This window comes from Lucilia cuprina, chromosome 3, assembly GCF_022045245.1.
Source record: "Lucilia cuprina isolate Lc7/37 chromosome 3, ASM2204524v1, whole genome shotgun sequence".
Classification (NCBI taxonomy): Eukaryota; Metazoa; Arthropoda; class Insecta; order Diptera; family Calliphoridae; genus Lucilia; species Lucilia cuprina.
The window spans coordinates 14154793-14174445 of record NC_060951.1 but is presented as its reverse complement, the minus strand read 5'-3'; the positions used below and the strand labels follow the sequence as shown (position 1 = coordinate 14174445).

Below are 19653 nucleotides of genomic sequence, written 5' to 3'. Positions count from 1 at the left end.
GTTTTATAGAAGTCTTGATGACCCAAATTTCATAAAAATCGGGCCCCATTTGACCCTAGCTCCCATACAAAGTCCTCTTCAGAAAATTACTTGAATGTCCCAAATTAACTTATAAACACAAATATCGCGATGAAATTCAGCACAATAAAATATTATGTAAATATAAATATATTCACAAAATTTTATCGGGCTTGGTCCATATTTGCCCCTAGCCCCCATATAAAGCCTCTTTCAGAATATTAGTTTTTCATCCATAAATTGCTTATATGTATCGAAACAAGGGAATATTGAAGATAAATGCTTTAGTATGAAAAATAAATCACATTTAATATTCATAACTGGTGTAGGGTATCATATGGTCGACAACGCCCGACCATGCTTTCTTACTTGTTTTTATGTTATCTTTGTCAAATCATGTTAGCCAACTCTTTGTTATACAACTATGTTATGATTTCCCTCTTCTATCATCATGTCTCAACACTTGAACAGCTGAATGTCGTAATATATATTAGGTATGTTCGCATACTCGATAATTTGTAATAATTGTTATTGGATTCCGTTCGCGTACGTTCAAAAACTTGCAACGAGAGAGTAAGAGAGCGGTAAAAATTACAGTTTGTTGATAGAAAATTTTTTGATTTTACTGAATATTTTTTCCCCACTAAAAAATATCCAACTTATATTTACAACATATGTTTGATTTATGAATATGTAAACAAACCATAGAAATCAAAAATTTGGTAAATTTTAAATTTTTTGAAAGAAATATATAAATTAACACACGAATATTAAAAAATATTTGTAATATTTATTTTAAATTTATTTTAAATTTATTTATTATAAATTAGTTTTTATAATAGTTTATTTGTCATGAAAAATCATAACAAATATTGTCAATCTAGCGTTTTTAAAACAATTTAGTTTGTCTTTCTCTTTGCGATTTTGTGTAAATTTTTATTGTACCCTACACCACTGTAGTGGGGAGGGTATTATACGTTTGTGCTGATGTTTGTAACATACAAAAAAATTGGTTCAATACCCACTTTAAAGTATACCGATCGATTCAGAATCATTTTTGAGTCGATTAACACGTGTCCGTCCGTCTATCCGGCTGGCAGTCCATGTTAGCCTTGTGCGCAAGGTACAGGCCGCAATTTTCAAGATAATTTGATGAAATTTGGACCAAGCATGTTTTTTTGGCACAAGGACGAAGCCTATTGAAAACGGTTGAAATCGGTCCATTATTTCACCTAGCCCTCATACAACCGTACCATCCGATTTGAACTTTGTATGCCATAATTACGTCAAATATTCTATTATCTCTCTAAAAATTGGCATAGATAAGTTTTATATAAGTATAAATGACACTGCAGATTTTCGTAAGGATCGGACCTTATTTGACCCTAGCCCCCATACAAACCCCCCTTCAAAAAATGTCTTAAACGTCTAAAATTGACTTGTAACCATTTGTATCGCAATGAAACTCAACAAAAATTAACTGTTATTTAAAAATATATCCTTTTCTCAAATTTTCCGAGGATCGGCCCATATTTGACCTATATTAAGACTCATTTAGAAAGTTTTGCTTAATATTTGCTTAAATATTTTGGAATTATGGTAATATTCAACATAAAAGATTCTTTATAGGGTATTATATGGTTGGCCATGCCCGACTATACTTTCCTACTTGTTTTAATAATATGTTTGTATCATGAAGTTTTAAAACAATATATATTTTTAATGATACTACATGTTATGTTAACTTTAAATATCCATTTATTTATAGAAAAAATCAAAGTTACAATTACATGTTTTTTAGTGTTTTGTTAACGATTGAGATTTCAGCAAAAAATTGGATTTCGCGTATTTTTTTGATTGAGAGTAAATTAAAAATTACTCTCTATCATAAAGTTACTGTATATTTCTTACAGGAAAGTACGCGAAAAGACCTATTATTGCGAGCGATAGTCAATTTCTTTACATACAGCTTACGTACTTATGATTTTTAAAATTTAAAACTTCAAAAAATGGAGTTTTTTTTACATTTTTTGCTCTAAAAAAAGTTAACGAAGTGATCGGGGAAAACTAAAAATATATTCATACTCTGTGGACTATAACAAATCGGAATTGGTATATGAGAACCCCTGCATTTTTTTGGTGTATCACTGTGAAACTATTTACACAAAACCAAAATTAGCATTTTCTCAGTATTTTTTATGTCCAGCTTTTTTTGTTTTATCCAGCTTTTTGCGAATCGGAATCTGGCAACCCTAGTTCTAGCCCACTCGGGAATAGTCGGTAACGAAAGGGCGAATGTAATAGCTTTAAAGCGAAGGGAGCTAGAGTTACTTAACCTGACAAACGCAAAACCATTCGACGCATAAGGCCGCTTGGAATAATGAAACTGTGGCAAGACGAAAAATCTCCTCAAAATGAGCAAGTCTGTAGTGAAACTCTGGTGCGCTTTCTTCGTCACTGTCAGGCACTCGTCGAAGTTAGATCCAAGTATATTGTAAATGTCATTCCGGAAATAACATTCCTGACTAACACTGATTGGAAGATTCTTAGGAATTAGGTTAAAGGAAACTAAGTTTCCGAACACTGAAAAATAATTCATTCAGTTCCTCGTTTTTTTTTTTTTTGTTCATAATAAGGAGCTTTCTTCGGATCTGATGTAGTATACATCCTCCTAACAACCTAACCTACCCTTTTCAAATTTATAAAATAATGCTCTGCGATAATTTTTGGAAATGTTCTGATTTCATGATCACTGAATTCGAAAATATAACAATTTTTTCCTTTGAAATATCTCCTTTGAGAACGACTTTTCCATAATTGACTTGCTTATTGTATTTTCCTAATAGGATTAAACACCAATAAAGACGTGGGGTGATATACTTACCATTGTGTTTCTCTTATTAACACTTTAACGGCTCGTGAAAATTCTCTTTCTTAGATATACAGTAAATATATCACACCTCAAATTATCACCAACAATACTTTCTCATAGTTACTTTGGTTATGTTTAGAGTTCAAGAGGCTTTATATACTTTACATTATTTGATTTTGTATTAATACGAAGTATTATTTGAAAATGTATTGTAGTCTGGAAAACTAAAATATTTTGAAATGTATTTTTAAAATCTTTTTCTTTACAAAATACACGATTTATTTGTAGTTTTCTTTTAGATTTTTATTTGTAAATTGGGTTTCTTTTATTTTTCAAAATCATTTTCTTCATAATTAATTTGAAATTGAAAATAAACCAAAAAAAAAAAAAAATAGGTTTCATAATACATGAATGAAAATTTTTCAATACATTTTGACAACAAATTTTATTTTGTACAATGAAACTCTGATATTAATACAAAGTATTGTAATGTAAAACCCCCTTAAAAGATTGAATATGGTCAATTTCTTTCAAGTTAAAGGCTGGACAGCTGAGGAAGAAATAACTCCTCAAGTGTCTTCATGACTGGTGATAGTTGAAAAACCTTCCTGAAGTATTGTGGTGGAACTAAGATAATGTCTAATGGCCAAATCTAATAGACATTTTTAATGGAATGAATGTTTTCATTCTTATCATGTCTTTGTCTGGGAAACAAAGTTTACAGTTTAATTTTTTAATTCATATCTTGACGTTATAATGAAAACAGTTCATGTTATTTCATGAAATCTCTATTTCCTAGAAATTATATAGCAAAGAATAATAAGAAGTTAGACTATGACATTGTTTTACAACAGTAACATTTCCCCCTCTTCACAGACGTGTTCTTCCTTTTGTTGCCTTTAGCAATGCGAATTATTGTAATTTTATTCACCTCATATCTGTCAAAAATTTATTTTTAACAGCAACAGTTATTGACGACGTCTGCATCGATGATGTCTGCAGGAATTTTCCAAATTTGTCCTGTATAAAATGTAATTTAAGACAACTTTAATAACAAAGTCCTCCAATTTACCGTGTTTTGAGCTTAATAGTAGACAGCATAATGACATTTTTTTTAATTTGTCGTGAATAAGATATTATTGAGGACAAATTGTCGTGTTTGAGGTTACTTTTACGACAAGATGAGCGACAATGTCTTGAACTTGTCTTTATTTAACCATCTTTAAAGAAGAACTTATCGACAAATTCATGTGTGTTGTCTTGTTTCAAACTATATTGACGACGAAAAGAGCGACAGTGTCATTAAGTTTTTGATTCAATGAATATTTATTGAGGACAACAAAGACAACATTTGTAAAAATTTGTCGTGTTTCTATCCTCACTTAGAATTAGATCACATTTTTTTAGTTTTTTCTATGAAAAAAAATTTATATAATACTTGTTAAAAGTATAGAATATAATATGCCAAAATAATTGCGTCGGGAAATAGCGCGTAATAAGCGGGTATATATAAAAAGAGTTATGAAGAGTACAGAATCCCAGAATGATATCAATGAAAGTGAAAATCTTTCAACGATTGATGATGGTATTGATCAGTCTTCAAAACATACTGTTGAAAATAATATTCCGCCAAAACAAGATTTAAACACCCAATTAAAAAATGTTTTTTTTTTTAAATCATCGCGTTACAAGACAGTTGTATGATGATATTTTAAAAGTTTTATGTGAAAATGGTATAGACGTACAAAGTACTTCGAAAAAACTTTTAAAGAAAAAGCAAACTCCATTCATTGTTAGAACGGTTAATCCCGGTAAATATTACCATTTCGGCTTAAAAAACAATTGGAAAAAATTGGATCAAACGTCAATTGACGTCGATGCAATCGAATTGGATATCGGAATTGATGAATTGCCACTTTATAAAAGCAGTTCCATACAGTTATGGCCAATTTTAGGGAGAATTTTAAATTTAGAAGTAAAATGCATTTTTCCTATCGGAATTTATTGTGGAGAAAAGAAGCCAGTGAATATTAACTCATTTTTACACGATTTTATTTATGAAGTGAAAGAATTAACTTCTTCTGCACTTTTCATTAAAAACAAAAATGTTTCTTTTACTATAAGAGCATTTATTTGTGATGCTCCAGCTCGGGTCTTTGTTACTAGCTGCGTGGGTCACAATGCATTCCACGGCTGTAGCAAATGTTTACAAGTTGGAAAAAGAGTACAAAATGCAAACGTATATCCCGACATTCCAGGGGATCCACGTACAGATGAGATGTTTAAGATTTTCGACAATTTTTGCTGTATACGGGTATAATAATATAAAAGATAGTGTTAATGATGACATTTATTATCATTTTCTTTTAATTCATTGCGCATATAGACTACTTTGTTGTCCATATAGTTATGAAAAAAATATGGAAGTGGTTTAAAAAAACTTGAAATGGATTTGAAGTCTGACAAAAAGATCGAAATTGTAAGTGTATTTCTGCAAAAACATAATCATTATATTATTGAATTCACTACTTTTGTCAAATCATGTACTGTAGACCATAGTCCAGGTTTACACATGGCAATTTTAATTTCGAAAGTTTTTAAGCTTGTGGAAGAGAGAGGAGAGAAGAATGATGTCTTTCTTCTTCTCTCTGCCACAATATAATAAACTTATGCAACTAAAATTTTCATGTGTAAATCAGGCCTAACATTCGTTGTAATGCGTCACTTTTGTATCTCGTTATTTATCTGTATATAATGATAGATAGATAGATAGATAGATAGATAGATAGATAGATAGATAGATAGATAGATAGATAGATAGATAGATAGATAGATAGATAGATAAAAAATGTCCATCCATGCAAATGTAATGGTTGTATGTTATTTAAAACAAAAGTAGTGCCATTCAAATATTTATTTGTATTATTTTGCGAGAGTTATTATAGTTTATTTTCGCATTTTTAGATTTTTGTAATGAAGCGAATAATTGCGGGAAATTTAAGAAATATTGACCGAATTTTAAGTAAATCCATAATAAGCAATTATAATTATAACAAACTGGACTGTTTCTAATGACTGTTCTCTATCGGACCATCAGTTATTGATCTTACAGTTGGTACTATAAAAATGAATACTACTAGTATTCTTAACAGAAGGAAAACGAATTGGGAGGTTCAAAATAGTATGCTTTCTATTTCTCTTATGTCTCCCCTACTATTGAGAGTAGGGAGGATATTGATGCGGCCGTTGCAGAACTAACAGAAGCTTTCCGCTCGGCTACTAATATTGCCTGTAAATCTTCCGCCAAGAGAGAGTGTGTCGTAAGCTGTTCAATGAGGCCAAGAGATCAAATAACTGGTCTCCCTATAAGTCCTCTGTGAACCACTTTAAGAATATGATTAGGAACGCGAAGAGGAAGGCAAGGAGGGACATCTGCTCTAATGTTAAAGGATCCTCTGAAACCAATCGACTTCGTAAGATTCTGTCAACTACACAGGCTGTACCGAGTTACATTCAAAAACCCTGTGGTAGTTGGACTACGTCTAGCAGGGAATTTCTTGAAGTCCTGTTGGATACTCTATTTCCGGGATGTCAGCCCATTGTACATAATGGAATAATGACTACCCTGGAGCACAACACGACAAATCTCAGCTCTGTCATCATCAATAGAGAGAGAATTTGTTGGGCTCTTAACAGTTTTGATCCATACAAATCACCGGGTCCCGACGGTATTATACCAGCAGACTTTCAGAAAAATGAAGATCTTGTGATACCATGGCTGCTTTTAATTTACAAGGCATGCCTAACCACGTTTATATTCCTAGTACGTGGGTGAGGTATAACGTTGTTTTCATTCCCAAAGGAGGGAAAGCATCACATACCAAACCTAAGGACTTCAGACCAATTAGTCGAGCGTCCTTTGTGCTCAAGACCCTAGAACGGGTTATTGATGTCCATTTGAGAATGACTTAAATCTCTAAATCACAGCATGCATACACTAAAGGTAAATCTTTTGAAACAGCTCTTCATTCACTAGTTGGACATATTGAACGTTCGCTACTGTATAAGGAGTACTCTATTGTCGCCTTTTTTGACATCGAAGGTGCCTTTAATAATGTTGAACCCAGTACCATCCTAACTGCGCTAGGAGGACTGGGGGTTGACTCCCAGACTTAGTTGCTCATTGGGAAGCTATTGAGCAATAGGGTCATTAGTGCCACAATGGGGGGAGTCTGCGTCTCACGACTTGCCAATCGTGGCACTCCTCAGAGGGAGTTTTTTCTCCCTTACTGTGGAACGTGGCTATGAATACTCTACTGTCCGAAATGGATAGCAGAAGAATTACGACTGTCGCTTATGTCGACGATGTAGCAGTGCTGATATCGGGTAAATTCCCCGATACAATATCTCGTTGTATGGAAACTGCTCTTAACTTATTGAGTAAATGGAGTGTTTCTTGTGGACTCAGTGTTAACCCACTGAAAACTGAACTAGTTATTTTCACTAGGAGGTATAAGATTGAAAACTTTATACCGCCAAAGCAGAATGGAATTAGATTAAAAATCTCGGATCACGTAAAGTATCTTGGCGTAATCTTAGATTGTAAGCTATCCTGGAATCTGAATATTCAGAACCGGGTTAACAAGGCCAATGTGGCTATCTATACATGCAAGGAGGCAGTTGGTACAAACTGGGGCATTAACCCGAAAGGTATTAACTGGATCTTCAAGGCAGTAGTCAAGCCCATACTATTTTATGGGCAACAATCGAGCGCACTATGAGAAACATTGCAATCCTTATTACGGGAGCTCGCCCTTAACTCTGCGATCAGATTAAATGCCTGCGGCTCATGGTCTGAGTACAGAGACTATGGGCATTCTAGAATTATAAAACATTTCGAATTATTAAATTTGAATGTTGACTATTGCATTACGAAGCCCAACTTCGATAATCGCTTCTGCTTCAGGATTCCACATAGGAACTTCGAACTAGAATCTCAACCACCTCCAGGTGTAACGATAGTCTACACTGATGGCTCCAAGAGGAGTGGTAAAGTGGGTGATGGTTTCTTTATTGAAGGATTTGGTATTAGATCATCCTTTCGACTGCCCAATTACTGTAGTGTTCTTCAGGCAGAAATATCTGCTATTAAAAGAGCAGCGAATTGGCTTAGGTATTATCACATATTGGGGGATATATGTATATATACTGACAGTAAAGCTGCTATCAAGAATATAGCGGCTGTCTTCACGACATCTAGGTTTATCAGAGAATGCCGGGTATCTATAAATGAGATAGCGAGAAATTCTAGGATAACGCTAATATGGGTCCCTGGCCATGATAACTGTCAGGGTAACTGTATAGCTAACGAACTAGCCAGGAAAGGCACAATGATGGCAGAGGAGGAAATAGACGCCTTTACTGATATTTCCCTTACAAACTGTAAGGCACTTGTTCTTAACAAACTATATGGGAAAGCCCAAATCAGGTGGTTCAATGAAACCACCTGTCAAGTCCCGAGGTCTATTTGGCCCCTATATGATGCCAGCAGATCAAGACTACTTATGAGATTCCGAAGGGAGCAGATACGGCCTCTTGTAACAGTAATCACAGGACACTGTGCCATTGGCACTCACGCCAGGAGACTAGGTCTTGGATATAACGACTACTGCAGAAGTTGTCATAATGAGGAAGAAGATGAAACGATATCACATCTTCTTTGCTTTTGCCCCATGATTACCGAGAGTAGGGATAATCACTTTGGAGCTCCCTTTCTGGCTGGTATGGAGGAGCTTTCAGGGATAGGCTTGAAGAATATCCTATACTACATAAATGAAACCGGTTGGTTTAGATCTGGAAGCAGAGAGTGAAATTAAAACAAACTCCTGTGACCACTAGGGTAACACAACGGGACCAACCATAAATGGACCCAAGTGAGCTACTCATGAAGCAGCTGCCCTCGATACCTAACCTATTAAACGCAATTTATGGTAATTTATTTGAGAAAGTTCTAATAGTATGAATAATAACAATAATTTTATTACAGAATCAACTAACTCAGAGGGATATACCTATAATAAATTTATAAAGGATCTGCGTTTATCGTTACATCGCTTCAAGAATACAATAAATAGATCAAATTCAAGAAAGAAAATCGAAGATAATAAAGAAAATGATGATATTTTGTAGGACACGACAAAAGTGCCCTTTGTTCGAAAAAGTCATCAGTGATTTGCTCCGGCTGTCGCCAACAAGTCATTTATGATTTAACACTGTCCTGTACGCAACATCGATGATGTCTTGAAGACATGGCCAACAGGGTTGCAATCGTTTGACACACTTAGAGTTAGGTACCGAATGACAACTCTTTTAGGTACCAACTGACAAGCCCCAATTTCAGAACTAAGAAAAAATTATACGAAAAATTTGTATATTCAATTTATTTCGTTTCTTATTAATAGGTTAATATAAAAAATGTATCCGTTTGCTTTATTGTTATGTCTTATTATATAAATTTGTTTTTGATGTAGACTGACTTTGTAAAGCCTTTTTGTCAATCTCTCAATATATTAAGATTATGTTTTCTGTTAAAATTTTTATCGAACTACGTTGGCCATATAAAGATTTAAAATGTTATTTTATATAAAATCATTTACTACAAATTTTATTATATTGATTTCATTGATGATTGTTTTAGTATATTTAGGCTCTTGGTGGTTTAATTAGTTTACTAATGGGAGGCGTCAATTTACAAAACCCTGCCGCGTCAAAAACAGGGAGTAGTTCACGTACACGACCAGGAATACTTCCGTCTAACATTCTAAAATAAATATATTATTCATTTATAAACTTTAACTTTGAATATACATGTACATACCTTCTTTTATATTCTATTTTAGCCCCTTTCAATGAAATATTTGTCTCCGTTGGGAAAAAAGTAGCATCGTAAAAATTAAGGCCATTTTGTAATAATATATTATACTCATCAAGGGAAGCAAGTGTCACTCGTACAACAGCAGGAGGCAATTCTTTCTTTTCGATACGTTCAGTTTTATCAGTTCCATCTGATTTTGGAGCGGATGATGCTTTAAAAAGAAATGTTACAATTTCAAAGTGAATATATGTATATGGCTTACATGATAGTTCACAACTCGCGAACTGTCAAGTAGAATCTAAGAGACTCCGTTTTGAAAAAATATATTTATATACATGTACATTAGTGTGGTTTCTATTTTTGGACGATGAAATACTACAAAAACTTCTTTATTGTCAAACAATTTTTTATGTATTTTTTTACAGTAAGCTAAATATTAATATTGTGAAGTAAAAAGTGAAATTCGCGTTTGAGTCGCGAAATTTTTCACAATCGTGAAAAAAATAATATCATATGGCTAACGTTGCCGGCTGACTGACTCAGGTTGACTTCCAAAAACGTATCTATACAACGTTTAAACAGAATTTCACACCGGTATTTAAATCCTGTAACGTTTCGAAACATTGTAACTATGCTTTGTTTATTTTCACTTTCTAAAATATAGAAGATGCAAAATATTGTATTTAGTAAATGAGTTGTTTTAGTTGATGCGAGTTGATGTTTTGTTCTGCGGTCTATTTCAAAAACTGGCTCGTCGAATAAGAAATATTCGAAACCTGTCGGTTTTTTAAATGTGCAAAAAAACATTTTCAAATACTCTAGTTATGAAACATGGCATAATCATTTAAATACAACTAAGCAAAAACAACATGTATTTGGTTTTTGTAAAAATATTAAATGTTAGAAATAGAAGTAATAAAAGTATAAAAAAGGTGTAAAATCCATATCCAACAATAAATTAATTACGCAAAAATATAATGTAATTGCTCATGTACGTTAAAAATTTTATTGCTTAAAGAAAATTTATTACCAAAAGAAATGGTATGGCATCGCCGACCAAATGATACTCTACACCAGTGTATATGTTATTAACATAGATAGGCACTTTGCAGTACCAGTAAAATTGCAGTAAAAATAAGTTTTTACTGTTTACTGAAAAAATTTTCAGTATTCAGTAAAGTTTTACTGATTACTGAAAAAAAATCAGTATTCAGTAAGTTTTTACTGGTTACTGCAAAAAATTGCAATTAATTTACCGGTTACTGCAAAAAAATGCAGTATTTTACTGATTACTGAAAATGTGTTTACAGTAGAGTCATTCCAAAATTTATCGACCAAAAAAAGGCAGTTTTAAAATTTTAACATCTTCGATTTCTCTTAAACTCGGTACATATATTCTGCTCTTAAATACGGTTTGTACGACGTATAAATTGGATCCATAACTTATACGGTTCATATATTATGAGCTCCTAAAGTTGGGCATCTCGCGTATTTTTGTGGAAAATTAGTAATGTTGACGACTTAATTACTTTGGAACCCGTTATCCAATTATAACAAATGAGGTCTCTTTCGACAGGTCTCCGATTACTCATTATTGAAATTTCTTAAAATATTTTTTAGGTACTGACTCAAGGACCATAAACCAAAAAATGTCTTTTATCCTTTAATATCCTGAAAAATGGTATTTTGTTTTTCTTAATTTTTTTACAAAAAACTAGAACTATTATTACGGTGAAAAAATTTCAAATTAGGATCTTAATGGGATCAGAAGTTATGGACGTTTTTATTAAGCTACATTTAAAAATTGCATAGGAAATGTGTGCTTTTTATACATTTTTAGTCCACTCAAATAAAGGTTTTAATGCCGAATTATGTAAAAATTACTACAGACCATCAACTTGATGTTAGAAATATTATGGAAAATTTTTTCTGAAATTATGTCTTAATTAGAAGAAATATTAGAGGTCAAAGGTCAAAATAATAAATTTTTTAGAAATATCTCCTTTCTTATGTATATTACGTGTTTAGAAGTCATAACATAATTTGTAGAGAATCAAATTTATGACATTTTAATTACAGATAATTTTTTTGTACCATCACCAGTTTTTGAGTTACTAGCATACCCTGGGTGCTTCGCTACCTTAACTATGTTTAATATCGTAAAAATATCAAAAAGTACCATCGGAAAAACGAAAAAGTACAAAAATCTTTTTCAATAAATTCTCATTTAATAAGGACCGTGTGTTCCGGTTAACCATTATAAAGAATCCATTTGAATAATAGAAAAGTACCAAATAGTTCCCACTTCCAGAATATTATTCAGTCAAGACCCGTTTTTTCCCTTTTTCCCCTTTTTGGTACTTTTTTACCCAGTGAAATAGCAAAAATGTTATTTCAATAAATATTACAGAGTTAGTCCGTAATTTAATATGAATAATTCAATAAACCGAAAAAGTTTTCTTAATATGCTAAAAAAAGTATCATAAATACAGTTTTGTCCCTTTTACACCCAAAAAGGACTGAATTTAAAAAAAGTACGAAACAGGTGTCTCACAATTTTGAGAGATGTATCCAAAATATTTAGAAAAATTTGATTATGTTAATTAGTTTAAAAGTTATAAAGGGCTGGAAAAGGTACCAAAATCGCATTTATTACACATTTTTACCCCTTAAAAGTACGAATTTCAAAAAAGTACCAGACACCCATCTGCTCATTTTAAGAGTAGATACAGGTGCATTTAAAATTTTTCTTGTATTACTAATATTATGTAAGATATTTAAGAAAACCTGTTTTACCCGTTTTTTCCCCTTTTTACCCGTAAATGTGCAAATTTCCAAAAATCCCTCCTTAGTGGATCTACATAACCAAAAACACATCTACTGTCAAAATTTCATGATTCTAGGTTCAGCCGTTTATGCTGTGCGATGATGAATCAGTCAGTCAGTAACGCTACTCTTTTATATATATAGATTGTCATTTTTTGTTAATTTGCAACATGTTTTTCTAACCTCAAAATATCAAACACTAAAAACGGTTTTGTAATAATTTTCTTTTCGTCTATAAGTAATTAACACATATAATTATTTTATTACCCTTTTTGTGTCGGAGTTTCTCTCTCGCCCATAGTGCAATGTTTTCTAAAATAAATTTTAAAATGTAATTGGCTGTAAAAATTAATCGAAATTAAAAAAACTTTTTACACACAACTCTATAGGTCAAAGGATTAATATAGGCTATTCTGACTAATAACGGTTCATATATACATATACAATAAGTATTTTGCACAGTAATATATATTATATGGAAATTTAACATGTAGCTTATTCCATGTATATGAAATTATATGAACACATTATCCAATATCAATAAATTTAAGTGAATTTAAAGATATTCTTAGTTAGATTATATCTACCAAGTTTTATTAATTTCGATTAATTTTTACAGCATCCAATTACACTTTAAAATTTTCATTAGATAAAATTGCACTATGGACCAGAGAAAAACTCCGACACAAAAAGTGTAATAAAGTAATTAAATGTGTTAATTATTAATAGCCAAAGAGAAAATTATTACAAAAACAAAAAATTAACAAATTTTGACAATAACTCAAAAACTAGTGATGATACAAAAAAATGATCTGTAATTAAAATGTCATAAATTTGATTCTCTACAAATTTTGTTATGACTTCTAAACCCGTAAGATGCATAAGAAAGGAGGTATATCTAAAAAATATATTATTTTAACCTTTGACCTCTAATATTTCTTATAATTTCCTATGGAAATTTTAAATGTAGCTAAATAAAAACAGCCATAACTTCTGATTGAGATCCCAATTTTAAATTTTTATATAGTAATAATAGTTCTATTGCCTATTTTTTGTATAAAAATTAAGAAAAACAAAATACCATTTTTCAGGATATTCAAGGATAAAGGACATTTTTCGGTATATGATCCTTGAGCCAGGACCTAAAAAATATTTTATGAAATTTTAACAATGAGTAATCGGAGTCCTGTCGAACGAGACCTCATTTGTTATAATCGGATAACGGGTTCCAAAGTAATTAAGTCGTCAACATTACTAATTTTCCACAAAAATACGCGAAATGCCCAACTTTAGGAGCCCATAATATATGAACCATATAAGTTACGGATCCAATTTGTACGTAAATAAATGGTCTAAATTTTAACTAAATCAAAGGTGTCAAAAATTTAATGTGGTCGAAGTGTCTGTGGAATGACTCAGTATTCCGTACAATCTAATAATTTACTAAAAATTATATGTATTTTCAACATATTTTTGAATATAAGACATATTTATCATCAAAAGCAGCTATAGTGGGATAAATTTTACTTTTTGGCATTGTAAATCTTTTCAGAAGACAAGAACTTAGCTATGTACAAATTAATATAATAGCCTAAATCTTATATTATTTTGTCAGCCAATAAAAAGTTGATGGAAACATTATTATATTTTATAATATTAGATTATTAATAGAAATGAGAGTAAAAGAGATCAATATAATAATAGTTGTTTGAACATTTTAGTTAAATATAATATTTTTTTACTAATAATGCATTTTGGTTGAAAATTTTACTGATTATTGAAAAAAATTCAGTATTCAGTAAGATTTGCATTACTAGTATTTTTTACTGTTTACTGAAATTTTTTTCAGTATTCAGTAAAATTTTACTGAATACTGTAATTTTTTTCAGTAACCAGTAACGATATACTGAATACTGAAATTTTTTTCAGTAACCAGTAAAAATTTACTGATTACTGCAATGTGTAATGCAGTAAAATTATACTGCAGTGTGCCCATGTATTTATGTTAAGAATGAATACTATTAATGAAGTGGTTAAAAAACATATATACGTATATTTCTGGATCCAGAACTGAGACAACCACTGAAAATTTCGTCAAACAATTGTTAACGACTGGAAACGATCAGCCATTACGAAAACAGAATTGGCACTTCAAATGAATAATCAGATCATCTCTTAATGTCTAAGTCAACGCTTCCAAGGGGATATACCAAGACGGTCTCCGGTATCTCAGGGTCAATTTTGAACTGTAAAAAAGATAAAAATCGAATTTTGTTTGATTATGGTCGGAGATTGCTTCAAAGGACAAACTATCACTGCGACTTCAGCTTGAGCGTTATGTTGATACTTCGTATTTATGTTTTATATGGCGTTTCAACTACAAAAGTTGTACGTTATTCAGTTTGAATTAATTATACTAAATGAAAACCCTTCGTAAATACAAAGTATTTCTACGATGATTTTCTTCTTATTAAATTACCAGCGTGATTGCATTACGAAATATGTTTAATTAATTTAAAAATTTTCGTAAATATAATAAAATTATATAGAATATACTAGCTAATACCCGGTGTGCTCCGCTACCCCAATCGAAATTAAATACATAATAACCAAAAAATATTTATTTAGTTACTAAATTATAAAGTTTTTCTTAAAGATTTATTAAAATTTCTCTTGATGACAATATATTTCATTTAAATTCTAAAATAATACATTAATGATCTATTTACTTCTTATACTTGCTTAAATTGAATATATACTTTTATTCTTAAAAAATAATTTATATTCTTATGACTTGGGATATAAATTATTTTTGTTTTACCCTCTAGAATAAATAAAAAACTCACTTAAAGATTTTAAAAATTCTAACCACAATAGTTTTCCAGATTAACAATATGTTACATATGAGTGATGCCAAGCAAATTATTGCAAGTTCGCCAATATCTATCAATGTTTTTAGTTTCAAGATATAAGAAATTCTGTATTTAATTCATATATGTGGAGCCAAGCCCCCTATCGTCCCGTTATTTTAACGTTCGCATGAATGTCAAAGTTATTCATATAAAATTTTAAGTGTCTAGCTCTAGTAGTTTCTTAGATATACGATTTTTCCTATTTAATTCATGTGAGGGCTTAAACTCCCCAGATAAAAGTCCTCCCTTTTTCCTCCAAAATGTCCAGATGAATATTGAAGTAATTTATGCAAAATTTGATGAATTTAGTTTTATATTTTCCTAGACAAACAATCTTTTGTATTTTATTCATATGGGAGATGTCAAGTTCTTATTAAAAGTTCGCTCGTTAAACTTTAACCCTCTTATTTAATTCATGTGAGGGCTTAAGCTCCCCAGATGAAAGTCCTCCCTTTTTCCTCTAAAATGTCCAGATGAATATTGAAGTAATTTATGCAAAATTTAATTAATCTAGTTCTATGTTTTCCTAGACAAACAATATTTTGTATTTTATTCATATGGGAGATGTTAATTCCTTATTAAAAGTTCGCTCGTTATACACTAACCCCCTTATTCACAAACAAAACATTTATTTATAAAAGGTTTATAAAACAAAATCTAATTTATAAACCATTTATAAAATTAAAATATTAATTGTGAATAAGGAGGTAAATGTTCAGATAGATGTCAAAATTCTTCAAGTTAAATTTAGAGATTTTAGCTGTTATAGATGCTCAGACATACGAATTTGTTATTTTATTTATATAGGGGCTCTAAGCCCTCATGGGTAGTCCGCCAATTTATTACCCAAAATGTTTACATGGATGTTAATGTTATTAAACGAATTTTTGTATTTAATTTATAATAGAGGTACCACGCCCTAGCTAGCATTCCCACATTTTATCCTAAATAATATACTGACACTAAAGTGGCCCGACAGAATTTAAAAGACTCTAACTGTTATATTATCTCATGATAAACGAATTTTTGTATTTAATTAATATGGGAGTCCGCCAATTTATTACCCAAAATGTTTACATGGATGTTAAAGTTTTTCGTGTAAAAATTTAAGATTCTAACTAATAGTGTCTAAGATAAACGATTTTTGGTATTTAATTTATATGGGAGGCGCCACGCTCCCTAACACTAGTCCGCCGACTTTTTATCCCATATAATCATATTGATACTAAAGTGCCTCCGACAAAATTTAAATACTCTAACTATTATATTATCTCAAGACAAACGAATTTTTGTATTTAATTAATATGGGATAGTCCGCCAATTTATTACCCAAAACGTTTACATGGATAGGTTCCACGCCCAATAACGCTAGTCCGCTCACTTTTTATCCCGTATAATCATATTGACACTGAAGTGCCTTCGTAAAAATTTGAGGACTCTAACTGTTATATTATCTCAAATATACTAATTTTATATCTTCTTTATGTGGGTGTGGCTCCTCGCCCACTCGAAAATTCAAAATAAAAAGTAGCCTATTACCTATTCCAGACATACAGAAATACGATGTGAAAATTTCAAGAAAATCAGTTCAGCCGTTTAGTAGTCTATAACGTTCAAACATATAAACATACAAACAAACACACATTCATTTTTATATACAGTGACTCTCATAGGTATTCGAATTTGGGTATTCTATGGGAAGAAACCAAATTTAATGATATTTTTGTGTGCAAAAGAATCAAATGGTTTTTATACCCTTCACTTTCGTGAGAAGGGTATATGTATATAAGTTTGTCATTCCGTTTGTAATTTCTATAATATAATTTTCCTACCCTATAAAGTATATATATTCTGGATCCTTATAGATAGCGGAGTCGATTAAGCCATGTCCGTCTGTCTGTCTATTGAAATCAGTTTTTAGAGGACCCCAGATATCGGCGAAATCCGAATCTTCAATAATTCTGTTAGACATGCTTTCGCTATTTAAAATCAGTAAAATCGGTCGGTAAATAACGGAGATATGAGCAAATATCCGAGACAACCTCCGAAAATTTCATTAAAAAATGTCATATTTTTTCATGCTTTGTTAAATAAGCAACAACAATACTGTATATTAGAAAACGATGTACACGTGTGTGTAGATGTATGTATATGGTTCTATTCAGCTGTGTATTTTGTTTTGTATGTTTGGATGCTGTTGGCGTCATTGAGTTGTGTATTTTGTTTTTGTTTTGTGAATTCTGTTCGTATATTTGGATGTAGGTTGGTTTTATTGCGTTGTTTATTTTGTTTTTGTTTTTCTGTGTTTTTCGTTATGTTTTAGATGTCTGTTGTTTTGATGCCTTGCGTATTTTGTTTTTTATTTCGTTAAGCGTTGTTGTTAATTTTGTTTTGCTTTTGGTGTAATTTATAAAACTAATATGTTTAAAATACACTATTGTCAAGGGTATATAAGATTCGCACATCAGAATATAGCACTCTTACTTTTTTGGCCGATTTGGGCCACAATTTTGGGGCGAGTGTACCATCTTTATAAGTAATATCATTAAAGTTTCGTTTTTTTTTTCATTTATTTTTCCCTTTTTTTCAGAGATAAATTCAAAATTTAATATTGGGATTTTTTAGACTCCTTGAGGTATCTAAAAATATTATAATTTGTTGTAAGGAACTGTACTAAAACGTTCCATGATATATTTTTGGGATCGTTCTTCTGTTTCTAAATGAATTATCTGGATCTTAAGCCCTTTTCGTTCCACTAGGATCGATATTTACCGGCAAAGGTGGCTAGTGTATATGCATGTAGACATTAGCACATATATCTTTTCAATTCCCCTTAACAAAACGTCATCCTCCACAGTAGATTTAAGTTTTTACTACTTATAACTTTCACGCTTATGTTGTCCATTACAATAACACTGTAAGTCAAAGATTTTGGGTTTATTTTTATTATCGTAAATAATATTTAACCAAATTTTAACATTCAGCCTGTAATCCATTGGTTTTAAAAATAATGAGTCTACTATATTGAATGGCGTTTCTTCGAGGCATGTTTTGGAGTTCTATACTTCTACAATATACATACTAGACAACTTTCCCCGAAAATGTTTTACCCTACTATTATAAAAATGGACTTAAGTTCTAATAAGTTGAATTAGCTACAGAAGAATGATTCCATAAATATATCTTGCAACTTTTAAATACAGATTCTTGTAACAAAATTTTTTTTAGATATGCCAAGGGGTCTATTAAGTCCCAATATCGAATTTTGGTTTTATCTCTGGAAAAAAGGAGAAAAAATTACAAATATTGTCAAAAATCGCCATTTTAATGAAAAAAATATGGTACTATCCCCCCAAACCCGTAAAACAATGCTTCGTATAATATGATGAGATGTGAAATACAGAAAAAATTCGAAAACTTTTGTGAAATAATTTTATGGACTTTTTTAAAAAGCTTAATTATATTAAGTAAATGTAAATTTTTGATATTTTTAAAATTGTGATATGAAACCTAAGGACTGTTTGTGGAGTTGTCAGATCTCCCATCGGACGCGTCCCAGGTGGCGGATAGGGGGAGCTAAGCATGGTCTTTTTCGACACATTGGACATAATGGTCGAAAACGACGATGCTAGCTCGAGATAAGGCAGACCTGACTAGATACATTTTTGACAAATGGTCTAACAAGCCTGTTATATCTAGATGAGTGCATGAATCAGGACAATCTTTTATCACATCAGTGGATACATTTTTTGACAAATGGCCTACTGATATGTAAAGAGATGGTAGAGTGCTGATATGATTTATGGTACATCTGACAACAGGCGGTCATATATGATAACAGGACTTCTCCTGTTCCCCATGCACAAATCCGCGGACCAAAACTGTCAACCCCACCCCCATCCCCATATTTCCCAATCCACCTAGTTTATCCCTCTTCAATCCAATCCCAAGAACCCATTCCCTCATCCCCCACTTGTAAGGTTAAGGTGGTTGGAAGCAGTGCCGAGAACCTGAATGGCTAGTTAGTGGTAAAAGGACTAGTCGTTAACAGCTCCCCTCCGATGCCAGGGCACGGATCGGTTGTAATGCTATAGCCTACCCACGTACCCGCGCGCGTCCCTGCGTGGGTCGTCCACCCATTACGCGCCTAC

At 31.7% G+C, this 19653-nt stretch overlaps 1 protein-coding gene across 1 annotated transcript in view; it reads right to left on the bottom strand.

The window, feature by feature from the left end:
* Window positions 1–9310: 9310 nt before the first annotated feature.
* LOC111689819 overlaps window positions 9311–19653 on the bottom strand; it is a 103917-nt gene continuing 93574 nt past the window's right edge. Inside the window, exons 4-5 of the mRNA XM_046945361.1 lie at window positions 9768–9975; window positions 9311–9710 (exon numbers count right to left, since the gene is read on the bottom strand). Of these exons, the coding sequence (XP_046801317.1) occupies window positions 9593–9710; window positions 9768–9975 (326 nt within the window). The 3' untranslated portion in view covers window positions 9311–9592. The remainder of the gene's footprint in view (window positions 9711–9767; window positions 9976–19653) is intronic.